This window comes from Pleurodeles waltl, chromosome 7 (genome assembly GCF_031143425.1).
Source record: "Pleurodeles waltl isolate 20211129_DDA chromosome 7, aPleWal1.hap1.20221129, whole genome shotgun sequence".
In the NCBI taxonomy this organism is placed as follows: Eukaryota; Metazoa; Chordata; class Amphibia; order Caudata; family Salamandridae; genus Pleurodeles; species Pleurodeles waltl.
In genome coordinates, this window is record NC_090446.1 from 1,248,802,009 (window position 1) to 1,248,829,437 (window position 27,429).

The 27,429-nt window shown below is 45.9% G+C and overlaps 1 protein-coding gene across 10 annotated transcripts in view; it reads right to left on the bottom strand.

The window, feature by feature from the left end:
- Positions 1 to 27,429, bottom strand: part of MAP2K4 (mitogen-activated protein kinase kinase 4) — a 599,606-nt gene that overhangs the window by 37,980 nt on the left and 534,197 nt on the right. For all 10 annotated transcript variants that reach the window (XM_069200385.1, XM_069200381.1, XM_069200386.1 and 7 more), the window contains one exon: positions 6,497 to 6,542. In XM_069200385.1, coding sequence (XP_069056486.1) covers positions 6,497 to 6,542 — 46 coding nt within the window. The remainder of the gene's footprint in view (positions 1 to 6,496; positions 6,543 to 27,429) is intronic.

The following is a 27,429-nucleotide window of genomic DNA, read 5'->3' on the forward strand; positions in this document are numbered from 1 at the left end:
TGGCCTAACCTGGCTACAATTGTCTGTATTGTTAATAATCCTAATTGGTCCTTACTCATGCTGCATTGAATGCTGTTTTGAAAAAGCAGTAAACATCTGAAAAAAACCCCCAAAAAACCAGTTTGTACCGACTTTCCTGAAACAACTCTCAGGACTGTCTCCAAGAAGTGACCGGATGGATGAAAAACAATACGCTTTATCTTAATTTGAGTACAACTGTTTGTCATCTTTGAAGAGTAGTATGCCCCAGGTAGTAGGGCTCCTCAGAATACATGTCAAGCTATGTGTGCAATATACATGAACAAGTTACTTACTGTTGGTAACGCCTTATCTGGTACAGACTCTTATCTAGCTGCAGAGTCCTTATCTTAGAATTATCCGCAGGCTTCGAACTGGATCTGGATTTTTTTTTGTGGGCAGTACCCTTGGGTGTCAGTAGGTGGCGTTGCTCAACTCTGCGTGACATTGTCGGCATCGCCCGCACTATAGGTGACGTGCAAGATGCCAATATAGGTGCACCCCGGTGCGCTGATATCAGTTTATTTTCACTAATTTCCACGCCAGAAGCGCAGACCCACAAAGAGTACTGACCACTGGTGTGTGAAAACTAGGGCCCTAAAAGGGGAAAATACCTAAGTCTATAAATCTGTTTTCAGAGCGGGGAGGATGAGTGGGTTGGTAAGGAATTTGCAGCTAGATAGAGTTGCTGCCTAGAAGAAGTCCAGGACTTGGACTCTGCATGCTAACCCAGTGGTCGCAGCCTTAGCTCTGATGGAATGAGCATCCAAATCCTCAGGTTGATGCTTCTTGGCCAATGCGTAGCAAATTTTGATAAACAGCATAATCCATCAGAAGATGGTAAGTTTCTGTACCACCTTCCCATTCTGGACTCTGACATAGCCTACAAATTGTTTGCCAACCCAGAACTCTTTTGTGCAGTCCAGGTATAATCATAACACTCTTTTTCGATCCAATCGGCAGAGTCACTCCTCTTCTTTAGAGGGATGAAGCTGAGCATAAAAGGTAGGCAGAGTAATAGATTGGCCTATGTGAAAGGGCGTGACCACCTATGAAAGGAAGGGAGCTGTATTGCACAGGGCCAGTTTATCTGGGAAGATGTTGAGTTATATGCAGGCTTTGATGACAAAGCCTGGAGCTCACTGACTCTCTGCGAGATGTTATTGCGACTAGATAGGCCATCTTGATAGTAGGGAACCTGATAGGACAGCTCACAAGGAGCGCACATCAGAAATGTCAGCACTAAATGTAGGTCCCACTGAGGGATGATGAAGGGTGAAGGTGGAAACAAGTGTTGGAGACCTTTCAGTAACCTATGTACAATAGGAGACCTGAAAAGGGATGGCTGATCTGGCAACTGCAGAAATGCAGAAGTGGCAGAAAGATAGCCTTTAAGGTGCCCAAAGCATAGCCCTGCTGGGCAAGAAAAGGAATAAATAGAAGGAACTTAGAAAGGGGAGCAGAAAAGGCGTCAACCTGCTTTTCTACACACCATGCCACAAATTTGCCCCAAAGGCTGGCGTATACCAGCTTGGTGGATGGACGCCTGGCTGCCAAAATAAGTCTATAATTTCAAGGCAGAAGGTCGAAAGCTATCTCCACGCATGAAGGCGGAGCATTGATAGATTCTGGTGGAGAACTCTCCCCTGCTGCTGTAACAGAAGATCTTGACCGGCGGCCATGCTCAACAGCCCAGGATGCTAGGCTATCCAAACCCAGCCTGGAGCAACAAGGATGACTTTGGCCCAGTTATTCCTGATCTTCTTGAGAACTCTGGGCAGGAGTAGTACGGGAGGAAAGGCACACATGAGGCCTGAACTCCACAGTTTCTCTGCGCACGAGCAGCCTTGGAAACTTGAGCATGCAGAACTGGTGACATTTCAAGTTCTCGGCGGTTGAGAACCAACGTTCTTCCCACTGCTAATAGAGACCTTGCACCACCTTCAGATGGAGATGCAATTCATGATCAGCTGGGCATCTTTGGCAGTGTTTTTCCACTCTGACATTCAGATACCCCGCCAAATGTTGAACCACCAGGGAAATGCAGGAACGTTCCAGTCATGTCCTGAGATGCAGGGTCTCTTGACAAATGGTCACACCCCACGGTATCTGCTGCAGTACCACATGGCAGTGGTGTTGTCCATAAACACCTTTACTAGCCTTCTCTTGATGGAAGGCAGAAAGGCTTTCAATGCCAGTTGAATCGACAGGTTCACGTGGAGTCCGGATTTCGCTGGAGACCAGAGGCCTCTGATTGTCACCCCTCCCAGATGGCCACCGAGGCCCAAGAGTAGACACATTTGTCATTACTGTCAGATCTGGTTGGGGACGAGAGAGGGGTCTGCCCCTGACCTAATCGCAGTTCGTTAAGCACCACTGCGGATATTTTACAGTGCCTTCCGAGATCTGAATTATGCCTGAAAGATTCCCCTAATGCTGCACCCAGTAGAACTGCATGTCCCACAGCAGAATCAGGATATGCCAGCAGGCATGTGTCACAAGTAAAACCCCAAAGGTAAGTAGGCAGGATTCCCCAGGCGCCCGTATGCAGAGGAGAAATCTTGGTTCAGTGTCCATAGGCTAACATGGTGAAGTTGTGGTTGGAGTTTTAACGTTTCAGGACCCTTCTCAGAAGACCTTGAGGAAACCCATTGAGACAAGGGAGGATGTGCCCCCACATGTGGCTACCCAGAACAGTAGATTACCTACACCAAGGAGCCCAGGTGCATAGGGGTGAAGTTGTGCCGGAACCTCCCACTGAAGTCAATGGGGACCTTGGTTGTCCAGCTGCTGTCGTGACATGAGGACTAGATTGGTGGAATCCAGGACTGGATTCCAGAAGAAGAGGGCCTAATGAAAGATGGGACAGAGTCAATAAAACCCGGACGTGCAAGAGGACAATGCCCACCCTTCTTGGAGATGCTTTCCTGTAGGACGGTGGATGAAGAAGTGTAGCTGTGGTGTACAGGTAATGCAGGAAGATCCTAGGAGTAGTCCACAAGCTGTCCAACGTCGGTCCTCGAATTGCAGAGGGGTCAGTGGGACCACCAACAAGCCTTGGCAAATGCAGAGAAGCGCTGCATGGAATTTGCAGGATTCGTGGGCACCAACAAGGTCCAAGTTACCCAAACGTGGCAGGTAGGTCAGGGCCAGCCCTCAGCAAGCAGTAGAGCCAGCAGGAATCATTGGAGCCCCCAGCAGGAACCTCTGGCAGCAGGCACCAGAGTCAAAAGGGGGGCTCAGCAGCACAGCAAAGAGGGAGGCCCACATCGCAGGAATTGCAGAGAGGATGTCGTTCCTCGAGCTGGAGAGTGGCGGGGCTTCTTAGGGCTAGGAGGTCGGTCTTCGGGCTGAAGAGCCAACAAGTCTTGACAATGACCAGCAGATGCAGTGCACAGGGGTTCCAGCCAAGCAGCTCCAGAGAGGGACCACAAACTTCCCAGTTGCAAGAAAGATTGGTCAGACCTCTGGAGAGCCACAGAACCACCACCTGTGTTGCAGAGCCTTTAAGAGTCCGAGGGACAGCAGGATCTACAAGCTAGTCGTCGTCGTTGAGGTGCCTTGGGGAGCGACTCTTTCACTCCAAGGGAGATTCCTTCCCTAAATGAATGCAGAGTCCCAGTGACTCTGAAGGATGCCTGGCCACTGAGTTGCAGAAGTCTTTGCAGAACTTGTAAACAAAGTTGCAGTAGGAGCCCTCCTACTGGTTAGTTTTGGTCTTGGTTCCAGCAAAGAACAGCAGAGGTTCCAGGGTCCAGGTTGCAGAAGTGTCTTGCAGAGGATACTTTCAGACAGATCCTGAAGTCTTGCAGACAAATCAGTGGAGCCCTTAAATAACCCAGGAAAGGGGTTGGATACTTGCTGCAATGACCCACCTATCTGGAATGTTGCCCAGCTGGACTAACCAGTCAGATGCTCTCAGGGGCCTCTGCTCATCTTATTTCCAAGATGGCAGAATCAAGTGGGCACCTGGCAGAGCTCTGTCACCTCACTAGGGGAGGAGCTGGATAGGGGGTAGTCACTCCCCTGTCCTTTGTGTGGTTTTGCGCCAGAGCAGGAACTAGTGTACGTTTATGAGAGAAGGGCACAAAATGTGCCCTTCAAAGCAGTCTGGTGGTGCTCAGAGTAACTCCTACCCCAGCCCGAAGACAACTATTTCTAAAGAAGAGGTGGACACACCTATTATTTGTTCTACCTTCCCCTGCCCGAGTTTGGTTCACAGAGCACTGATCCCAGTGGTTAGCAGGATCCCAGTGTACTACATTCTAACACACACACACCAGACAAAAAGTGTGTGTAACTATGCCAGAAAGGTGCTACTTTCCTACAGGTGGGCATAAGTGGAGGGGAAGCCATACAAGTGGGGGAAGTAGCCCCTTATGACAATCTGGAGAACCTAGCAGTCAGATGTTATCAACATTCAGCGGTGCAGGTGATGGCATGTCCTGCCTCCCACTAGGTGCCCATGATGGTCATAGGGGCAAACTAAAGAGCCTTAGAGGCTGCAGCTGCTGGGTGAGTGGTGGATTAGCCCAACCTCTGGATTCCCGACACAGAGGGTCTGTAGGTACCATGTCCTTGGCCACGCAAGGGCTTAGGAAGTTTGAATGCCATAGAGATGTGGCTGGAAGCCCCTGCCGTGACCATGAACGGAGCGAAAGGTGGACTAGGGCAGCTGAGGGGCCATGGAAAGACCCAAGGACCTACCGAACTTCTGCTGTCTTTGAAGCGGACTAGCGCTGACTCAGACTGGTCTCCGGGAAGACGGAAGCCATCAAAGGGCATGTCCAGGAGGAAGGCCTGGACATCCCCTGAAAATCCAGTGGTTCTCAACCAGGCATGGTGTATAACAGCCACTGACTAAGAAACTGCTCTGCCCAGTGAGTCGGTTGTACCAAACCCACAGCGTATGACAAACTTAGCTTTGTCCCTTCTAACAGCAGTAGCCTGGGAGAGTATGGCTCTGGCCTCCCCTGAGATCAAAGGCAGCACCTGCACAACAGAGTCCCAGAACGAGTGGGAGTATTGGCCTAAAAGGCATGCAGTGTTCATTGAACACAGTGCCAGGCTGGTGGAAGAAAACATCTTCTTTCCAAAGGTAACCACCCTCTTGGTTTCCCAGCCTGGTGGAATGGTAAGGAATGCAACAGAATTTAATATGTAAGTGGAGGCTTGGACCAACAAGCAATCTGGGGTGGGGAGATGGGTGAGGAAACTGGGGTGTCCTGGGGCAGAGCAATGTCAGCGGGCAATTGTTATATTCACAGGAGCCTATGTGCAAGGCTTGGACCAGGCACTGAGAAGGACATCCATGAGGGTTTCATTAAAAGGGAGAAGCAGCTAGGAAAAGGAAACTCCTGGCTGAAACACTTCCATCAAGGCATTCGCCTTGACAGTCATGGAGGAAAGATGAAAGTTCAGGATCTCAGCCATCCTCCTCACCACCATTGCAATTGAGGCTTCCTCCACTGCAAATGGGGCTCCCTCCTACATACCAATGTTAGGAGGAGAGACCAAGCCAGTATCTTGGAAAGTGTCCAATCCACTGGCATCTGCCATATTCTCACACCCAATGTCCTCATGGGTCCTAGGTGCTAGTATTCATAAGGGTCCAATGGCCTCTCCCAATCTTCTCTAAGTCCTAGCACTTAGGAATAGGGCTCCGGACTGGACAGAATGCCTCCAGTCTGTGCTGGAGTCAGACGCCACCCATCTGGCTCAGTGTCGGAGTTGGCTATAGGAATGGGGGCGCTGCTGACTGTGGTCGCTGGGGACACCAGCAGTGAGATGGGTGCCAGGGAAGGTCGGGGTGACTAGTCTGGCACGGTCCAGATCCGTTGATGGGTCGAAGGGGCTTGAATGGCACCAGGGATGAACACGCAGGTGGAAAACCAGTAGGGGCCTCTCCTGACCCGGTGGGAGTTGCCCTGATTTTGCCTTTTTGGGCTCCTCTTTCTGCCCTAATTAGACCTCTCCCCATCGTTTAGCTGCTCCGCCAGCCATGCGGCTCAATTAGGCACTTTCATTTGAGATAACTCACCACTATTTTTCAAGATGTTGAGGACTATGGATCAGTAATGCCTCACAGCGCTCACCTGTGGGCTCTGCTGCTCAACGGTTCTACGCATTCTGACCAAACACTATAATCGCGGCCTCATACCATAATGAACCTGAGAATCTCGTAACCCAAACTGTGCATGATATAGACACATCACGTGCCTATCACAACCATTAATATTTCAAATACTTCCTTTAGGTCTGGCAGGTGTCCTAATCTCCATTTTATGTCTAAATCAATGGAAACCAGCAGAGTACTTAGAAACAATACACTAAAACATTAGTACATACAAACTAACAAAACATTCCAGATAATGGCAGTGTTTCTTGTGATCACACAATTCTAGATTCCCAATATTCGAATGAAATAAGGGAAAATGAATATGATCTTAATCCAGAAATATTAAGATGAAATACTTACCAGAAGCTCTTTATACTTTGGCCTTTTGGATTCGTCCTTTGTAAGGCTACAATAAGAATATATATAAATTGTTACAGGAAATAGTTTCCTGAAGTGGTCTTGATGAGCTAACAGTAGTTCAACTTATTGTCACATCACATACATACCAGAGACAATTCTAGACAAACATTGCATGGTTTATAGTCTTGTTCCACTAAGCATTGCACATCATCTGCTGCTCAGACATTAAAATCGTGCACCTGTGGCCAACTGTTTTTCAAAAGCCAATAATGCTTGGTTACCTACCAATAATATTCATAATTAATATTCATACTTCGTCATCACAGTCCTTAAAATGTGAGGCTGGCCTCATTTGACAGACAGAACTTCCCAATCACAATCCTATTTGTTTTCTTATAACATACATCTATTCCTTTTAAAACAGAAGGGGGATGGGAGCACACTGTCTCACATCACAGAACAACCTAATCTTTTGTATAAGATGCAGCAACGTGTCTAGAGATGTACAGCATTGTCTGCACCAACTCTGGTGAAAAGCTACAGCTAATATTCAAGTAAGCGCAAATTTTGCACTACATTTACCACAATGCAAAGGGGTGAACTGTGGTGTGATGCAGTGTGCTCCTATCCCCCTTCTGTTTAAAAAGGCTCCCTTGAGCCAACTGACTGACAAGTTTTTGGAGATGCACCTGTGCGCCAGTGAGAGGTACTGAGACCTATGAGGACTGGCAGCATTCTCAGCAACTCGTTTTTGACCTCTATTAATGAAGGATACAATCTAAAAACGGGTGTCTAGAGATGTACAGCACTGACTGCACAAACTCTGGTGAAAAACGACATCTAATATTCAAGTAGCTCAAACGCTGTACTGCATTTACCACAAGGCAAAGCAGTGAACTGTGATGTGATGTGAGGCAGTGTGCTCCCATCCCTCTTCTGTTCATATATCCATTCTTGCCCCCTCCTACTCCTGGTAATCCTAAATAGGAAACATGTATATACTTTTGTTTTATGCAATTTGTTGATTATTTGGTCTGTGTATTTATAATATGATTTATGCAGATTTAAATTTCGTATCTACTTTCCGGCAGCTTCCTTGCCATAACAGCATATGTCATCTTTTATTTCAATGTATTTATATGATTTCTTTCTATATTGTCATATATGTAATTTTGATTGTCTGTTTCCGATTCCCATATATGTATCTCTTACTTATATGGATTGGCCTTGCCATAATTAGTTTATGTTTTATATATATGTGTGTGTATGGAAAATGTCACTTACCCAGTGTGGCATGGGACGCTGCAGATTCACATGCTGTGCATATCCCGCCATCTAGTGTTGGGCTCGGAGTGTTACAAGTTGTTTTTCTTCGAAGAAGTCTTTTCGAGTCATGAGATCGAGGGACTCCTCCCATTTCAGCTCTATTGCGCATGGGCGTCGACTCCATCTTAGATTGTTTTCCCCGCAGACGGTGAGGTAGGAGTTGTGTATATAGTAATAGTGCCCATGCAATGGAGTAAGTATGTATGTACATAATGTATCTAAAGTGATATATATATATATTTACAAATTTACAAATGTACAAGTTTATTTTCATCAACTCATAACGGCTACAGGCTCCCGGGGAGGTGGGAGGGCGCATGTGAATCTGCAGCGTCCCATGCCACGAACAGATGTACACTGGGTAAGTGACATTTTCCGTTCGCTGGCATGTGTAGCTGAAGATACACATGCTGTGCATAGACTAGTAAGCAGTTATCTCCCCAAAAGCGGTGGTTTAGCCTGTAGGAGTTGAAGTTGTTTGGAATAATGTTCGTAATACTGCCTGTCCAACTGTGGCTTGCTGTGTTGTTAACACATCCACACAGTAATGTTTAGTGAATGTATGAGGCGTAGCCCATGTGCCTGCCTTACAGATTTCTGCCATTGGTATATTTCCAAGAAAGGCCATGGTGGCCCTTTCTTTCTAGTGGAGTGTGCCTTTGGTTTAATAGGCAGTTCTCTCTTTGCTTTAACATAACAGGTTTGAATACACTCAACTATCCATCTGGCAATACCCTGTTTGGATATTGGATTCCCTGCATGAGGTTTTTGAAAAGCTACAAACAATTGTTTTGTTATGCGAAATTGTTTGGTTCTATCAATGTAATACATTAGTGCTCTTTTTATGTCTGATGTATGTAATGCTCTCTCAGCTACAGAGTCTGGGTGTGGAAAAAATACTGGGAGTTCCACTGTTTAATTTAAGTGGACCGGTGATATAACTTTTGGCAAAAATTTGGGGTTTGTGCGTAGAACTACTTTATGTTTGTGTATTTGTATAAAGGGTTCTTGTATGGTAAAGGCTTGTAGTTCACTTACTCTCCTAAGAGATGTTATAGCTATTAGAAAGGCTACTTTCCATGTTAAGTATTGCATCTCACAAGAGTGCATGGGTTCAAACGGTGGACCCATGAGTCGTGTTAATACAATATTGAGGTTCCACAAAGGAACTGGTGGTGTTCTTGGGGGAATTATCCTTTTTAGCCTCTCCATAAATGCTTTTATGACTGGGATTCTAAACAACGAGGTTGAATGTGTAGTTTGCAGACAGGCAGAAATTACTGTGAGATGCATTTTGATGGATGAAAAAGCTAACTTAGACTTTTGCAAGTGTAGTAAGTAGCTTACAAGGTTTGTCGTGGACGCGTGTAATGGTTGAATTTGATTATTATGACAGTAATAAACAAATTGTTTCCATTTATTTGCGTAGCAATGTCTTGTAGTAGGTTTCCTAGCCTGTTTGATGACCTCCATACATTCTTGTGTAAGGTCTAGGTGTCCAAATTCTAAGACTTCAGAAGCCAGATTGCTAGATTGAGCGATGCTGTATCCGGGTGTCTGATCTGTTGTCTGTGTTGAGTTAACAGATCTGGTCTGTTTGGTAGCTTGATATGAGGCACCACTGACAGAGCTAGTAGTGTTGTATACCAAGGTTGGCGTGCCCAAGTTGGTGCTACTAATATTAGTTTGAGTTTGTTTTGACTCAATTTGTTTACTAGATATGGAAGAAGTGGGAGAGGGGGAAAAGCGTAAGTAAATATCCCTGACCAACTCATCCATAGCGCATTGCCTTTGGAGTAAGGGTGTGGGTACCTGGATGCGAAGTTTTGGCATTTTGCGTTTTCTTTTGTTGCGAATAGGTCTATTTGCGGTGTTCCCCAGTTTTGTAAGTAGGTTTGTAGTATCTGGGGATGAATTTCCCATTCGTGGATCTGTTGGTGATCTCGACTGAGATTGTCCGCTAACTTGTTCTGAATTCCTGGTATGTATGGTGCTATTAGGCGAATGCGATTGTGAATCACCCAATGCCAAATCTTTTGTGCTAAGAGACACAACTGTGATGAGTGTGTCCCTCCCTGTTTGTTTAGGTAATACATTGTTGTCATGTTGTCTGTTTTGACAAGAATGTGTTTGTGGGCTATTAGTGGTTGAAATGCTTTTAATGCTAGAAACACTGCTAGTAGTTCTAGTTGATTTATATGAAGTTGTTTTTGCTGATTGTCCCATTGTCCCTGGATGCTGTGTTGGTTGAGGTGTGCTCCCCACCCTACCATGGAAGCATCTGTTGTGGTCACGTATTGAGGCACTGGGTCTTGGCAGGGCCGCCTTTGGTTTAAATTGATAGGATTCCACCATTGAAGCGAGGTGTGTGTTTGGCGGTGTATCAACACTAGATCCTGAAGTTGACCCTGTGCTTGTGTCCATTGTGTCGCTAGGCACTGTTGTAAGGGCCGCATGTGTAATCTTGCGTTTGGGAAAATGGCTATGCATGAAGACATCATGCCTAGAAGTTTCATCACTAATTTTACTTGATATTGTTGGTTTGGGTGCATGCTTTGTATTACGTTTTGGAATGCTTGTACCCTTTGTGGACTTGGAGTGGCAATCCCTTTTTTTGTGTTGATTGTTGCTCCTAAGCATTGTTGTATTTGACACGGTTGTAAGTGTGATTTTGGGTAGTTTATTGAGAACCCTAGTTTGTGAAGGGTTTCTATGACGTATTTTGTGTGTTGAAGGCACTGTTTCTGAGTGTTGGTTTTTATTAACCAATCGTCTAGATACGGGAATACGTGTATGTGCTGTCTTCTGATATGTGCTGATACTAATGCAAGGCATTTTGTAAATACCCTTGGTGCTGTTGTTATCCCGAATGGTAACACTTTGAATTGGTAATGTACTCCTTGGATTACAAACCTTAAGTATTTCCTGTGTGAAGGACGTATGGGTATATGGAAGTACGCATCCTTGAGATCTAATGTTGACATGTAGTCTTGTTGTTTGAGCAAGGGGATTACGTCTTGAAGTGTTACCATGTGAAAGTGATCTGATTTGATGTAAAGATTTAGTGTTCTGAGATCTAAGATGGGTCTCAGAGTTTTGTCCTTTTTGGGTATTAGAAAATACAGGGAATAAACACCTGTTCCTTTCTGATGGTTGGGTACCAGTTCTATTGCGTCTTTTTGTAACAACGCCTGGACTTCTAGTTGTAATAGATCCAAGTGTTGTTTGGACATGTTGTGTGTTCTTGGAGGCACATTTGGTGGTAATTATAGGAATTCTATGCAATAACCATGTTGGATAATGGCTAGGACCCACAAGTCTGTAGTTATTTCCTCCCAATTTTGGTAATAATCTGTGAGTCTCCCCCCCCCCACTGGTGTTATGTGTTGGGGATTTGTGACATTGAAGTTACTGTTTAGTTTGTGGGGTCTTTGGAATTTCCCTCAGGTTTTAGGGAACTGTCCACCTCTATATTGTCCCCGAAAGCCTCTTCTTCGATACTGGCCCTGGTATGTGGGTCTGGCTTGTGAGGTTGAGGGTTCTGTGCTTTGGCCTCGAAACCCCCCCCTCTAAAGTGTGGCTTCCTAAATGTGCCTCTGTTCTGTGGTGAGTAGAGCGCGCCCATGGCTTTGGCCGTGTCAGTGTCCTTCTTTAGCTTCTCTATAGCTGTATCCACCTCCGGCCCAAACAACTGTTGTCCATTAAAAGGCATATTAAGCACAGCCTGTTGGATCTCTGGCTTAAATCCGGAGGTGAGGAACCATGCGTGTCTCCGAATAGTGACCGCTGTATTTACAGTTCTGACGGCTGTGTCCGCTGCGTCCATTGCCGATCGTATCTGTTTGTTGGAGATACTTTGGCCCTCCTCCACCACTTGCTGTGCACGCTTTTGAAACTCCTTGGGAAGATGTTCAATAAAATGCTGCATTTCATCCCAATGAGCCGTGTCATATCTTGCCAATAAAGCCTGTGAATTGGCAATGCGCCATTGATTGGCTGCTTGTGCTGCAACTCTTTTCCCCGCTGCATCAAACGTTCGACTTTCTTTGTCGGGTGGTGGTGCATCCCCAGAAGTCTGTGAGTTTGCCCTTTTGCGTGCTGCGCCTACTACCACTGAGTCAGGTGTTAGTTGCTGCGTGATGTACACAGGGTCTGTAGCGGGAGGCTTGTACTTTTTTTCCACCCTAGGTGTAATAGCTCTGCTTTTGACTGGGTCTTGAAACACTTGTTTTGCGTGTTTTAACATCCCTGGTAACATCGGCAGACTCTGGTACTGGCTGTGTGTTGACGACAAAGTATTAAATAAAAAGTCATCCTCAATAGGTTCAGCATGCAGTGCTACATTGTGAAAAGTAGCTGCTCTGGACACCACCTGCATGTAAGCAGTACTATCTTCAGGTGGTGACGGTCTTGCCGGGTAGCAGTCTGGACTATTGTCAGATACTGGTGCATCGTAGAGATCCCCTGCATCTGGGTCGTCCTGGGACATCCCTGTGGGCGTTGGAGATTGCATCATAGGGGGTGTTGCAATAGGTGACAGTTGCGGTGAGTGCTGTGGCGATGGTTGTGGCGAAAAACATGGTGGAGTTTTTTCTTTCGCCACCTTTGCTTTTGGCTGTTTCTCGGTTTCTTGGAAAGCAAGTTTCCTTTTCATTTTAATAGGGGGAAGAGTTCTTATTTTCCTTGTGTCTTTTTGAATATGGAGCCTTCTTTGTGTATAGTCTGGCTCTCCCAGCTCCAATTCTTGTCCAAATCTATGGCCTTGAAGTTGGGATGACAGGCCTTGTTCCTCCGAATAGGAGCTCTGTTTCGGCTCTGACGCTGGATGTTTCGGCACCGAAACTTTTTCCGCAGTTTTTTTTTTTGCTCCGAAGCCATTTTTTTTGGTTTCCGGGTGCCGATCTCTCGGTGACGACTTTGGTCGGTGCCAGTATCTCAGTGTCGAGTCTGGTCGGAGCCAGTATCTCGGTGCCGAGTATACTCTGTGCCGGTATCTCGACCAGAGTCGGATGTCTTTGACACATGTGTGCCCTTTTTCGGTGCCGATGGTTGGTCACTGTGGTTACGGGTTAAGCCATGGCCTGCCGGCGGTGGCGTCCCCTGCGCTTTCATTATCTTGGTGTGAGTTTTAGCCGGGGCAGTTTTACTCACGGTTTTCGCCGGCTGCTCACTTTCGGCCTCATCCGAGTCCGAATCCGGAATGGAGTAAGTCTCCTCCTCTTTGACGTCGTGTTGTCCTGACGGCGTCAACGCCATTTGAAGCCTTCGAGCTCTCCGGTCCCGTAGCGTCTTTTTTGACCGAAATCCCCAGCAGGCCTCGCAGGTATCCTCTTTGTGTTCGGGGGACAAACACAAATTACAGACCAAATGCTGGTCTGTGTAAGGATACTTACTCTGGCATTCGGGGCAGAAGCGGAATGGGGTCCGTTCCATTAGCCTTGAAGAAGCACGCGGTTGGGCCGACCAGGCCCCACCTGGGAATTGAAGCCCCGAAGGGCTACCGGAGCTCTTCTTTTATTCGGTGTCGATCTGCTATAACTAACCCGATACCGAACCCAAACAATACCGTCGAGTTTTCCGAGATTTAACTAACTTTCCGAACCGAAACACGGAGCGAAGAGGAACACGTCCGAACCCGATGGCGGAAAGAAAACAATCTAAGATGGAGTCGACGCCCATGCGCAATGGAGCCGAAATGGGAGGAGTCCCTCGATCTTGTGACTCGAAAAGACTAATTGGAAGAAAAACAACTTGTAACACTCTGAGCCCAACACTAGATAGTGGGAATATGCACAGCATGTGTATCTGCAGCTACACATGCCATCGAACATATATATATATATATATATATATGGAAAATGTCACTTACCCAGTGTACATCTGTTCGTGGCATGAGTCGCTGCAGATTCACATGCTTTGCACATCCTGCCATCTAGTGTTGGGCTCGGAGTGTTACAAGTTGTTTTTCTTCGAAGAAGTCTTTTCGAGTCACGAGATCGAGGGACTCCTCCCATTTCGGCTCCATTGCGCATGGGCGTCAACTCCATCTTAGACTGTTTTCCCCGCAGAGGGTGAGGTAGGAGTTGTGTATTATACTAATAGTACCCATGCAATGGAGTGAATATGTATGTACATAATGTAGTTTAAAGTGATATATTTACAAATTTACAAATGTTCAAGATCAACTTCGAAACGGCTACAGGCTCCCGGGGAGGCGGTGGGCGCATGTGAATCTGCAGCGACTCATGCCACGAACAGATGTACACTGGGTAAGTCACATTTTCCGTTTGATGGCATGGTTAGCTGCAGATACACATGCTTTGCATAGACTAGTAAGCAGTTATCTCCCCAAAAGCGGTGTGTCAGCCTGTAGGAGTTGAAGTTGTTTGAAACAAAGTTCGTAGTACTGCTTGGCCTACTGTGGCTTGTTGTGCCGTTAACACATCCACGCAGTAGTGTTTGGTAAACGTATGAGGCGTAGACCATGTGGCTGCCTTACATATTTCAGTCATTGGAATATTTCCTAGAAAGGCCATGGTAGCACCTTTCTTTCTAATCGAGTGTGCCTTTGGTGTAATAGGCAGTTCTCTTTTTGCTTTGAGATAACAAGTTTGAATGCACTTAACTATCCATCTAGCAATGCCTTGTTTTGAAATTGGATTTCCTGTATGAGGTTTTTGGAAAGCAATAAATAATTGTTTTGTTTTCCGAATTTGTCTTGTTCTGTTAATGTAGTACATTAACGCTCTTTTGATGTCTAATGTATGTAGAGCTCTTTCAGCTACCGAATCTGGCTGTGGGAAGAACACTGGTAGTTCTACTGTTTGATTCAAGTGGAACGGTGATATGACTTTTGGTAAGAATTTAGGATTTGTTCGTAAGACTACTTTATGCTTGTGTATCTGAATAAATGGTTCTTGTATGGTAAATGCTTGTATCTCACTTACTCTTCTTAGAGATGTGATAGCAATTAGAAATGCAACTTTCCATGTTAAGTATTGCATTTCACATGAGTGCATAGGTTTGAAAGGTGGACCCATGAGTCGAGTTGAGACAATGTTGAGGTTCCACGAAGGAACTGGTGGTGTTCTTGGTGGTATAATTCTCTTTAGGCCTTCCATAAACGCTTTTATGACTGGTATCCTAAATAATGAAGTTGAGTGCGTAATTTGCAGATAAGCTGAAATTGCGGTAAGATGTATTTTAATGGATGAAAAAGCTAGCTTTGACTTTTTGCAGATGTAGTAAGTATCCTACTATATCTTTTGTAGATGCGTGTAAGGGTTGAATTTGATTATTATGGCAGTAATAGACAAATCTTTTCCATTTATTTGCATAGCAGTGTCTAGTGGTAGGCTTTCTAGCCTGTTTTAGGACCTCCATACATTCTTGTGTGAGGTGTAAGTGTCCGAATTCTAGGATTTCAGGAGCCAAATTGCTAGATTCAGCGATGCTGGATTTGGATGCCTGATCTGTTGTTTGTGTTGTGTTAACAGATCTGGTCTGTTTGGTAGTTTGACATGAGGTACTACTGACAGGTCTAGTAGTGTGGTGTACCAAGGTTGCCTTGCCCATGTTGGTGCTATTAGTATGAGTTTGAGTTTGTTTTGACTCAACTTGTTTACTAGATATGGAAGGAGTGGGAGAGGGGGGAAAAGCGTAAGCAAATATCCCTGACCAGTTCATCCATAGCGCATTGCCCTGAGACTGATGTTGTGGGTACCTGGATGCAAAGTTTTGGCATTTTGAGTTTTCCATCGTTGCAAACAGATCTATTTGTGGTGTTCCCCAAATTTGGAAGTAAGTGTTCAGTATTTGGGGGTGAATCTCCCATTTGTGGATCTGTTGGTGATCCCGTGAGAAATTGTCTGCTAACTGATTCTGAATTCCTGGAATAAATTGTGCTATTAGGCGAATGTGGTTGTGAATCGCCCAATGCCATATTTTCTGTGTTAGGAGACACAACTGTGTTGAGTGTGTTCCTCCTTGTTTGTTTAGGTAGTACATTGTTGTCATGTTGTCTGTTTTGACAAGAATGTATTTGTGGGTTATCATGGGTTGAAATGCTTTCAGCGCTAGAAATACCGCTAACAGTTCTAGGTGATTTATGTGTAACTGTTTTTGCTGTATGTTCCATTGTCCTTGGATGCTGTGTTGATTGAGGTGTGCTCCCCACCCTGTCATGGAAGCATCTGTTGTTATCACGTATTGTGGCACTGGGTCCTGGAAAGGCCGCCCTTGGTTTAAATTTATACTGTTCCACCATTGAAGCGAGATGTATGTTTGGCGGTCTATCAACACCAGATCTAGAAGCTGACCCTGTGCTTGTGACCATTGTGATGCTAGGCACTGTTGTAAGGGCCGCATGTGTAACCTTGCATTTGGGACAATGGCTATGCATGAGGACATCATGCCTAGTAGTTTCAGTATTATTTAGACTTGTACTTTTTGTTTTGGATACAAGGTTTGTATTACATTGTGAAATGTTTGTACTCTTTGTGGACTTGGAGTAGCAATCCCTTTTGCTGTGTTGATTGTTGCTCCCAAGTATTGCTGTGTTTGGCACGGCTGCAGGTGTGACTTTGCGTAGTTGATTGAGAAACCTAGTTTGTGTAGGGTTTCTATGACATATTTTGTGTGTTGTGAACACCGTTTTAGCGTATTGGTTTTGATTAACCAATCGTCTAGGTATGGGAACACATGTATTTGCTGCCTTCTGATATGTGCAGCTACTACTGCCAGGCATTTTGTAAAAACCCTTGGCGCAGTTGTTATTCCGAATGGCAACACTTTGAATTGGTAATGTATCCCTTGGAATACAAACCTTAGGTACTTTCTGTGTGAAGGATGTATTGACATATGGAAATATGCATCCTTTAGGTCTAGTGTTGTCATGTAGTCTTGTTGTTTGAGCAGTGGGATTACGTCTTGTAGAGTAACCATGTGAAAACAGTCTGATTTGATGTAGGTATTTAATGTTCTGAGATCTAGTATCGGTCTCAGGCTTTTGTCCTTTTTGGGTATCAGGAAGTACAGTGAGTAAACTCCTGTGTTTAATTGATCTTTTGGTACTAATTCTATTGCTTCTTTCTGTAGCAATGCCTGAACTTCTAGTCCTAGAAGATCTATATGTTGTTTTGACATATTGTGTGTTTTCGGTGGGACGTTTGGAGGGATTTTGAGAAATTCTATGCAATAACCATGCTGGATAATTGCTAAGACCCAAGTGTCTGTTGTTATTTCCTCCCAATGTGTGTAAAACTTGTTTAGTCTCCCCCCCACAGGTGTTATGTGTTAGGGATTTGTGACCTTGAAGTCACTTTGTTTTGAGGAGTTTTGGGACTTTGGAACTTTCCTCTGTTTCTTTGAAACTGTCCTCCTCTATATTGTCCCCGAAAACCTCCCTGCTGATACTGGCTCTGGTAAGTGGGCTTTGTTTGTGAGGTTGTGGCTTCTGTGGTTTGCCCTCGAAACCCCCCTCAAAATTGTGTTTTTCGAAATGTGCCTCTGCTCTGCGGGGAGTAGAGCGCGCCCATGGCTTTGGCCATGTCAGTGTCTTTTTTAAGTTTTTCAATTGCAGTGTCCACCTCCGGCCCAAACAACTGCTGTCCGTTGAATGGCATATTCAGCACAGCTTGCTGTATCTCTGGTTTAAATCCTGATGTACGCAGCCATGCATGCCTCCTTATCGTTACTGCTGTGTTGACAGTTCTAGCAGCTGTGTCTGCAGCATCCATTGCTGATCGAATTTGATTATTGGAGATATTTTGTCCCTCTTCGACCACTTGCTGCGCTCTTTTTTGAAACTCCTTTGGCAAGTGTTCAATAAGGTGTTGCATCTCGTCCCAATGGGGCCTATCATATCTGGCTAGCAAAGCTTGCGAATTTGCAATACGCCACTAGTTTGCTGCCTGTGCCGCCACCTTTTTGCCTGCCGCGTCGAATTTTCTACTCTCTTTATCTCGATGTGGCGCGTCTCCTGAAGTATGAGAGTTGGCTCTTTTGCGCGCTGCTCCAACTACAACAGAGTCTGGTGATAGTTGTTGTGTGATGTACACTGGGTCTGTTGGTGGCGGTTTATATTTTTTATCTACTCTTGGAGTAATGGCTCTCCCTTTGACAGGCTCTTCAAACACCTGTTTGGAGTCTTTTAGCATTCCGGGCAACATTGGCAGACTTTGATATAGACTATGCGTAGACGACAGTGTATTAAAAAGGAAGTCATCTTCAATGGGTTCTGAGTGAAGGCTGACATTGTGAAATGCTGCTGCCCTTGATATTACTTGAATGTAGCCTGTAGTATCCTCAGGTGGCGAGGGTCTTGCTGGATAGCACTGAGGACTATTGTCTGACACTGGTGCGTCGTAGAGGTCCCATGCGTCAGGGTCATCTTGACTCATCCCCGTATGTGTTGGGGATTGCATCATTGGTGGAGTGGCTACCGGTGATAGTTGTGGAGAGTGATGTGGGGATGGTGGTGGTGTTATTTGCTTAGCCACTTTTGCTTGTGGCTGTTTGTCCTGGTTTTGGAAGGCAAGTTTTCGTTTCATTCTGATTGGGGGAAGAGTGCTGATCTTCCCTGTATCTTTTTGAATAAAGAGCCGCCTTTGCGTGTGATCTGGCTCTATTGTTTGTAATTCCTCTTCAAATCTGTGTGTTTTCATTGGAGAGGACAGTCCTTGTTCCTCTGAATAGGAACTAATTTTCGGTTCGGATGCCGGATGTTTCGGCACCGAAACCTTTTCTGCTGCTTTTTTCGGCTCCGACAAAATCTTTTTTTCTTTTCGGCGTCGTGCCCTCTCGGTGCCGACCAACTTCGGTGCCGCTGTCTCAGTGCCGATTCTTTTCTGCGCCACTCTCTCGGGCCCGAGATTGCTGCGTGCCTGTATCTCGACCGGAGTCGGATGACTTCGACACCAGCTCGCCCTTTTTCGGTGCCGATGGACGGTCACCTACTTTTCGGGTTAAGCCATGGCCTGTTGGCGGTGGCGTCCCCTGGGCTTTGTCAGTCTTTTCGTAAGTTTTTTGTTTCGACGTCTTACTCACGGTTTTCGGCGTTTCTTCGGGATCGGCCTCCTCCGAGTCCGAATCCTGGATGGAGAATGTTTCTTCCTCCTCCTCGAAACACCCTTGTCCTTTCGGCGCCGACGCCATTTGCAGTCTTCTTGCTCTTCGGTCCCTGAGTGTCTTCCTCGACTGAAACGCTCGACAGGCCTCACAAGTATCCTCCCTGTGTTCCGGTGACAAACACAAGTTACAGACCAGGTGTTGATCTGTATATGGATACTTGCTATGGCATTTTGGACAGAAGCGGAATGGGGTCCGTTCCATCAGCCTTGAAGAGACACGTGGCCGGGCCGACCAGGCCCCGACGGGAATCGAAAAACCCCGAAGGGCCACCGGAGCTCTTCTCAATTCGGTGTCGATCTGTTGTAACTAACCCGATACCGAACGCAAACAATACCGACGATTTTTCCGAGATTCTAACTAACTTTCCGACCCGAAACACGGAGCGAAAAGGAACACGTCCGAACCCGATGGCGGAAAAAAAACAATCTAAGATGGAGTCGCCGCCCATGCGCAATGGAACCGAAGTGGGAGGAGTCCCTCGGTCTCGTGACTCGAAAAGACTTCTTCGAAGAAAAACAACTTGTAACAATCCGAGCCCAACACCAGACGGCGGACTGTGCACAGCATGTGTATCTGCAGCTACACATGCCATCGAACATATTGAAAATGTCACTTACCCAGTGTACATCTGTTCGTGGCATTAGTCGCTGCAGATTCACATGTTGTGCATAGCCTGCCATCTGGTGTTGGGTCGGAGTGTTACAAGTTGTTTTTCTTCGAAGAAGTCTTTCGAGTCACGAGACCGAGGGACTCCTCCTCTTTTGCTTCCATTGCGCATGGGCGTCGACTCCATCTTCGATTGTTTTCCCCGCAGAGGGTGAGGTAGGAGTTGTGTGTAGTAGTAATAGTGCCCATGCAATGGAGTGAATAAGTATGTACCAATGAAGGTTTAAGTAATATATTTACAAATGTACAAAGTTGAAGATAACTTCCAAACGGCTACAGGCTCCCGGGGAGGCGGGTGGGCACATGTGAATCTGCAGCGACTAATGCCACGAACAGATGTACACTGGGTAAGTGACATTTTCAGTTCGATAGCATGTGTAGCTGCAGATACACATGTTGTGCATAGACTAGTAAGCAGTTATCTCCCCAAAAGCGGTGGCTCAGCCTGTAGGAGTGGAAGTAGTCTGAAATAAAGTTCTTAGTACGGCTTGACCTACTGTGGCTTGTTGTGCGGATAGCACGTCTACACAGTAGTGCTTAGTAAATGTGTGAGGCGTAGACCATGTGGCTGCCTTACATATCTCGTGCATTGGAATATTCCCTAGGAAGGCCATGCTAGCGCCTTTCTTTCTGGTTGAGTGTGCCCTTGGTGTAATGGGCAGCTCCCTTTTTGCTTTAAGGTAGCAGATTTGGATGCACTTAACTATCCATCTGGCTATACCCTGTTTTGATATTGGGTTTCCTGTATGAGGTTTTTGAAATGCAATAAACAGTGGTTTTGTTTTTCTGATTTCTTTTGTTCTGTCAATGTAGTACATTAGGGCTCTTCTGATGTCTAATGTATGTAGTGCCCTTTCAGCTACCGAGTCTGGCTGTGGGAAGAACACTGGTAGTTCTACCGTTTGATTTAAGTGGAACGGTGAAATAACCTTTGGTAGAAATTTAGGATTGGTTCTTAGGATTACCTTATTTTTGTGTATTTGGATAAAAGGTTCTTGTATTGTAAACGCCTGAATTTCACTTACTCTTCTTAGAGATGTGATGGCAATGAGAAATGCAACTTTCCAGGTTAAGAATTGTATTTTGCAGGAATGCATGGGTTCAAAAGGTGGCCCCATGAATCTTGTTAAGACGATGTTGAGGTTCCATGAAGGAACAGGTGGTGTCCTTGGTGGTATAATTCTTTTCAGGCCTTCCATAAACTCTTTAATGACAGGTATCCTAAATAGTGAAGTTGAATGGGTAATCTGCAGGTATGCAGATATTGCTGCGAGGTGTATCTTAATGGAAGAGAAGGCCAGATTCGATTTTTGTAAGTGTAGTAAGTAACCCACTACATCCTTTGGAGATGCGTGTAATGGTTGAACTTGATTATTATGGCAGTAGCAAACAAACCTTTTCCATTTGCTTGCATAGCAGTGTCTAGTGGATGGTCTTCTAGCTTGCTTTATGACTTCCATACATTCTTGTGTGAGGTTTAAATGTCCGAATTCTAGGATTTCAGGAGCCAGATTGCTAGATTCAGCGATGCTGGGTTTGGATGCCTGATCTGTTGTTTGTGTTGTGTTAACAGATCTGGCCTGTTGGGTAACTTGACGTGGGGTACTACTGACAGGTCTAGTAGTGTTGTGTACCAGGGTTGTCTTGCCCATGTTGGTGCTATTAGTATGAGTTTGAGTTTGTTTTGACTCAATTTGTTTACTAGATATGGAAGGAGAGGGAGAGGGGGAAAAGCGTATGCAAATATCCCTGACCAGTTCATCCATAGGGCATTGCCTTGAGACTGCCTGTGTGGGTACCTGGATGCGAAGTTTTGGCATTTTGCGTTCTCCTTTGTTGCAAATAAGTCTATTTGAGGTGTTCCCCAAATTTTGAAGTAAGTGTTTAGAATTTGGGGGTGAATTTCCCATTCGTGGACCTGTTGGTGATCTCGAGAGAGATTGTCTGAAAGTTGATTCTGGATCCCTGGAATAAACTGTGCTATTAGGCGAATGTGGTTGTGAATTGCCCATTGCCATATTCTTTGTGCCAGGAGGCACAGCTGTGTCGAGTGTCCCCCCCCCTGTTTGTTTAGATAATACATTGTTGTCATGTTGTCTGTTTTGACAAGAATGTACTTGTGGGTTATGATGGGTTGGAATGCTTTTAACGCTAGGAAAACTGCTAGCAGTTCGAGGTGATTTATATGCAGCTTTGTTTGATGTACGTCCCATTGTCCTTGGATGCTGTGTTGATTGAGGTGTGCTCCCCACCCTGTCATGGAAGCATCTGTTATTACGTATTGTGGCACTGGGTCTTGGAAAGGCCGCCCCTTGTTTAAATTTATACTGTTCCACCATAGAAGCTAGATGTATGTTTGGCGGTCTATCAACACCAGATCTAGAAGGTGACCCTGTGCTTGTGACCATTGTGATGCTAGGCACTGTTGTAAGGGCCTCATGTGCAGTCTTGCGTTCGGGACAATGGCTATGCATGAGGACATCATGCCTAGGAGTTGTAATACCATCTTTGCCTGTATTTTTTGTGTTGGATACATAGTTTGTATAACTTTTAGGAAATTTTGAACCCTTTGTGGACTTGGAGTGGCTATTCCCCTTTTTGTGTCTATTGTCGCTCCTAGGTATTGCTGTACTTTGCACGGTAGAATGTGTGATTTTGCATAGTTGACGGAGAAACCGAGTTTGTAGAGGGTTTGTATGACATGATCTGTGTGGTGTGAACACTTTGTCAGTGAGTTGGTTTTGATTAGCCAATCGTCTAGATACGGGAATACGTGTATTTGCTGCCTTCTGATGTGTGCAGCTACTACTGCTAGGCATTTTGTAAAGACTCTTGGTGCGGTTGTTAAACCGAACGGCAATACTTTGAATTGGTAATGTATTCCTTTGAATACGAACCTTAGGTATTTCCTGTGCGAGGGATGTATCGGTATGTGGAAATACGCGTCTTTGAGATCTAAGGTTGTCATGTAGTCTTGTTGCTTTAGCAATGGTAACACTTCTTGTAGCGTGACCATGTGAAAGTGTTCTGATTTGATGTAGGTGTTTAGTGTTCTGAGATCTAGGATTGGTCTCAGTGTTTTGTCCTTTTTTGGTATTAGAAAGTACAGTGAGTAAACTCCTGTGTTTATTTGTGTACATGGTACCAGTTCTATTGCGTTCTTTTGCAGTAATGCTTGAACTTATATTTCCAGAAGGTCTGAATGCTGTTTTGATATATTCTGTGTTTTTGGTGGTATATTTGGAGGGATTTGGAGAAATTCTATGCAATAACCATGTTGGATAATTGCTAAGACCCAAGTGTCTGTTGTTATTTCCTCCCAAGATTGGTAATACTGACTTATTCTTCCCCCCACTGGTGTTGTGTGGAGGGGATGAGTGGCCTGTGAGTCACTGTTTGGTTGCAGGTGTTTTTGGGCTTTGAAATTTTCCCCTGTTTCTAGGGAATTGTCCTCCTCTGTACTGGCCCCGAAAGCCTCCCCTTTGGTACTGTCCCTGGTAGGTAGACGGTGTTGAATGTGAGGTACTGGCTTGTGTGGCCTGACCCCGAAACCCCCCTCTGAAGGTTGTTTTGCGGAAGGTGCCGAAAGTGCCTCTGCCCTGCGGGGAATAGAGTGCGCCCATGGCCTTGGCTGTGTCAGTGTCCTTTTTTAGCTTCTCAATTGCCGTGTCCACTTCAGGTCCGAACAATTGTTGCTCATTGAATGGCATATTGAGCACCGCTTGCTGTATCTCCGGTTTAAAGCCAGATGTTCGTAACCACGCGTGCCTTCTTATGGTTACTGCTGTGTTAACTGTTCTTGCAGCTGTGTCCGCTGCATCCATAGAGGAGCGTATTTGGTTATTGGAGATGTTTTGTCCCTCCTCAACCACTTGTTTCTCCCTTTTTTGTAAATCTTTGGGTAGATGCTCGATGAGGTGCTGCATCTCGTCCCAATGGGCTCTGTCATATCGCGCTAGGAGCGCTTGAGAGTTAGCGGTGCGCCACTGGTTTGCAGCTTGTACTGCAACCCTTTTTCCGGCTGCGTCGAACATGCGGCTTTCTTTATCCGGAGGTGGTGCATCGCCTGATGTGTGAGAGTTGGCTCTCTTGCGAGCTGCCCCTACTACAACTGAATCTGGTGGCAGTTGTGAGGTGATGAAAGCAGGGTCCGTGGGCGGTGCTTTATATTTTTTTTCCACCCTTGGTGTTATTGCTCTACTCTTGACAGGCTCTTTGAAGATTTGCTTTGCGTGCCTTAGCATTCCTGGGAGCATAGGCAGGCTCTGGTAGGTGCTATGGGTGGAGGAGAGGGTGTTGAAAAGGAAGTCATCCTTGACAGGTTCCGAGTGTAGCGACACGTTATGGAACTCTGCTGCCCTAGCTACCACCTGTGTATACGCTGTGCTGTCCTCTGGTGGTGAGGGCTTGGTAGGATACGCCTCTGGACTGTTGTCTGACACTGGGGCGTCGTATAGGTCCCAAGCGTCCTGGTCATCTTGGCTCATGGTGGTGTGAGCCGGTGAGTGTGACGGAGTCTGTGCCGGTGATATGTGAGTTACAGGTGGAGGAGAGGGTGGCGGAGTTACCTTCTTCACCACTTTTGTTTGTGGTGCTTGTTCCTGTGTTTGGAACTCAAGTCTCCTTTTTCTCCTAATAGGGGGAAGGGTGCTGATTTTCCCTGTTCCACTCTGTATGAAGATCCGCTTTTGAGTGTGGTCTACTTCAGTGGTCTGTAACTCTTCCTCGAATCTATGTTTGCGCATTTGAGAGGACAGTGATTGCTCCTCTGAATATGAGCTGGTAGTTGGCTTGGTTGCCGGTCGTTTCGGCACCGAAACTATGTCCTTACTCGTTTTCGGCTCCGAGGCGACTTTTCTCTTTTTTGGAGTCGAAATTTCTCGCGTCGATCTTCCTCGGTGCCGCTGTCTCTGCGTCGAGCAGCTTCGGCTCCGCTGTCTCGGCGTCGATCTTTTTCAGCAGCATTTTCTCGGTCCCGAGATTGCTGCGTGCCTGTGTCTCGACCCGAGTCGGACGACCTCGGCACCTTTTTCGGTGCCGATGGGCGGTCACCGACTTTATGGGTTGAGCCATGGCCTGTTGGCAGTGGCGTCCCCTGGGCCTTGTCTGTTTTCTTGTGTGCTGGCTTCGACGTCTTACTCACTGTTTCTTGGACATCGAATTCCTCCGAGTCCGATTCATGGATAGAGAAGGCTTCCTCTTCTTCTCCTTGTTCCTCGAACTCTCGGTGTCCTGTCGGCGTGGACGCCATCTGTAATCTTCTGGCTCGCCGGTCACGGAGCGTTTTTCGGGATCGAAACGCACGACAGGCCTCACAAGTTTCTTCCTTGTGCTCGGGCGACAGGCACAGGTTACAGACCAAATGTTGGTCTGTATATGGGTATTTGTTGTGGCATTTAGGACAGAATCGGAACGGGGTCCGTTTCATCAGCCTCGATGTTACACGCGGTCGGGCCGACCAGGCCCCGACGGGGGATCGAAATTACCCCGAAGGGATACCGGAGCTCTTCACCATTCGATTCGGTGTCGATTCTATCTAACCCGATCCCGAACGCAACAATACCGACGTAATTTTCCGAAGTTTTAACTATCTTTCCGTTCCGAAACCCGGAGCGAAAAGGAACACGTCCGAATCCGATGGCGGAAAGAAAACAATCGAAGATGGAGTCGACGCCCATGCGCAATGGAAGCAAAAGAGGAGGAGTCCCTCGGTCTCGTGACTCGAAAGACTTCTTCGAAGAAAAACAACTTGTAACACTCCGACCCAACACCAGATGGTGGGCTATGCACAACATGTGTATCTGCAGCTACACATGCCATCGAACATATATATATATATGTGTATATATATATATATATACACACACACACACAAACACACATTCTTTGAAAAAAAATCCTTGTAACATAATTGTTGACACAATAATGACACTATCACAGGCTAATATTTGTATTTATGTTTTTTTAGATATTCACTTTACCTCCCAGATGGACTGCTAATATCTGAATTGGACTTCATCATTTTCTGCCTTTGCTTAAGGTCCTGTGCTGACATTTCCAACTCACTTGCATGCATACGTATGACATGATGCATACTCAGAAGTGGTCTTGTAGTTTTGTACTACGTAACACAACCAGCTTCTGACAGTTCCAATGGAAATGCATAACTGGTGGATGCTGCACTACGTTGTGAATACCCCCTATTTGTGGGGAGTTATTTTCAGGCCCGCAGTGGCCCTTGTGAACCACCAGCAATTAATCAGACGGTGGCTACATATATTAAATCGATAAAATCTAGGATGGCCCACTTTGCCGTCTGCGCTTCAACTTTGTCAGAAGGGAAATCTTTACTCCCAGACTATTAAGTTGTATTTCTGTGGGAAAACTGGGCTGATTGCAGAATCACCTTAAATTTTTGCCCCCATTTTTTACTTTTTTGCTGGTGTTTTCCTGACACTGATGGTGCCCTGGGCACTGCTAAACAGCGCCAGGGCCTGTGCTCTGATTTAAATGACTATGCAAATTAGGCCAATTATAAATGGCAGTATCAACCTACCTATAAAGTCCATATTATATGGTAGGGCATGTAGGTTCAGGGACCCCAGCATAGGTAGTGCACCCAAAGGTGCACTGCTGAGGTGCCTAGTGTCATTTTAAAGACAGGCCAGCCTTGCTGGCTGCTTTAAAGTTGCATGCAAATTTGACTTTGGAAATAAAAGTACTTCCAAAGATCTAAACTATCTTATTTTTACATATAAGACATATAAGTACCCCTGAGGTGTGCCCTAGGTGCCCCCATGTTTGGGTGCAGTGTAACTATAAGTAGGAACCTTATACAAGATGTTTTAAAAGTCTTGGTGAGGAAAAATAGCAACGTTTGTTTTCCCTCATTGTACTGAATGGGCTCCATAGGCTAATATGGTAAGACTTTATTTTAATTATTAAAATCTCAAAAGGAGATAGATATGTCAAGTTTAGTATCAAACTTATTTGTATAATAAATACAACAATTTGCCATTGTTGAATTTAATATAACTAGTTCAGGGAAGGAGTTTTGAAACTCCACCTGAAAGTTGCCAACTTCAGCTCTGTAGTATCCTTCTCTGATTGGCCAGCCTCTGGCAGCCTGACCAGGCAGCCTTGATAAGGTGTGAAGTGGCCTGGGTTGAAGACAAAGGAAGTGCCTGGGGAAGGAGATCTGCCTCTGCGGATGGTGAGACAGACTGGGGGGAAAGCAGCCAAACTGGTCTTCCAAAGGAGGGAAGGACATTTGGAACAGCTCAGGACCTCCCCCATTTCCTGCAAACCCAACAGCCAGGTGCCCCCTGATTAGGAGAGGGCTGGAGAGGGATGTGTTAAGGGAACTTAGCCGCACCAGTGGGTGGACTCAGCCAGACCTAACCTCCAAAACTCAGACCCGGTCAGTTAACTGTTCTGCCTCCCGTAGCTCCACCAGTAAGTAGAGCCCTTGTTCCTCTGAACTCCTGACCTCTGTCAGGGGGTTCAAAGCCCTCCTTCACCCACAGGCTTCTGCCTGTGCCTCATCACTGGTGTCTGGAGGGAGAGCACTGGTCTCCTACTAGGCTGCCCTCTGCCTCTCCTTTTTTTCCTGCTTTACTCTGTGTGCTTTTTCTTCTGTGTCAGCCCCTTTTCAGCTCCTTTTGCTTTTCACTTCTATGTTAAACTCTTTCCTCATTTCTCTCTACCCTCACTCTGCTCGCATGCTCTCACTCACTCACTCTCCCCTCCTCTCTCTCTCCCCTGCCGCTGCTGCCCCACCCCTCCCTCTCACTCTGCATTCCCACTACTGC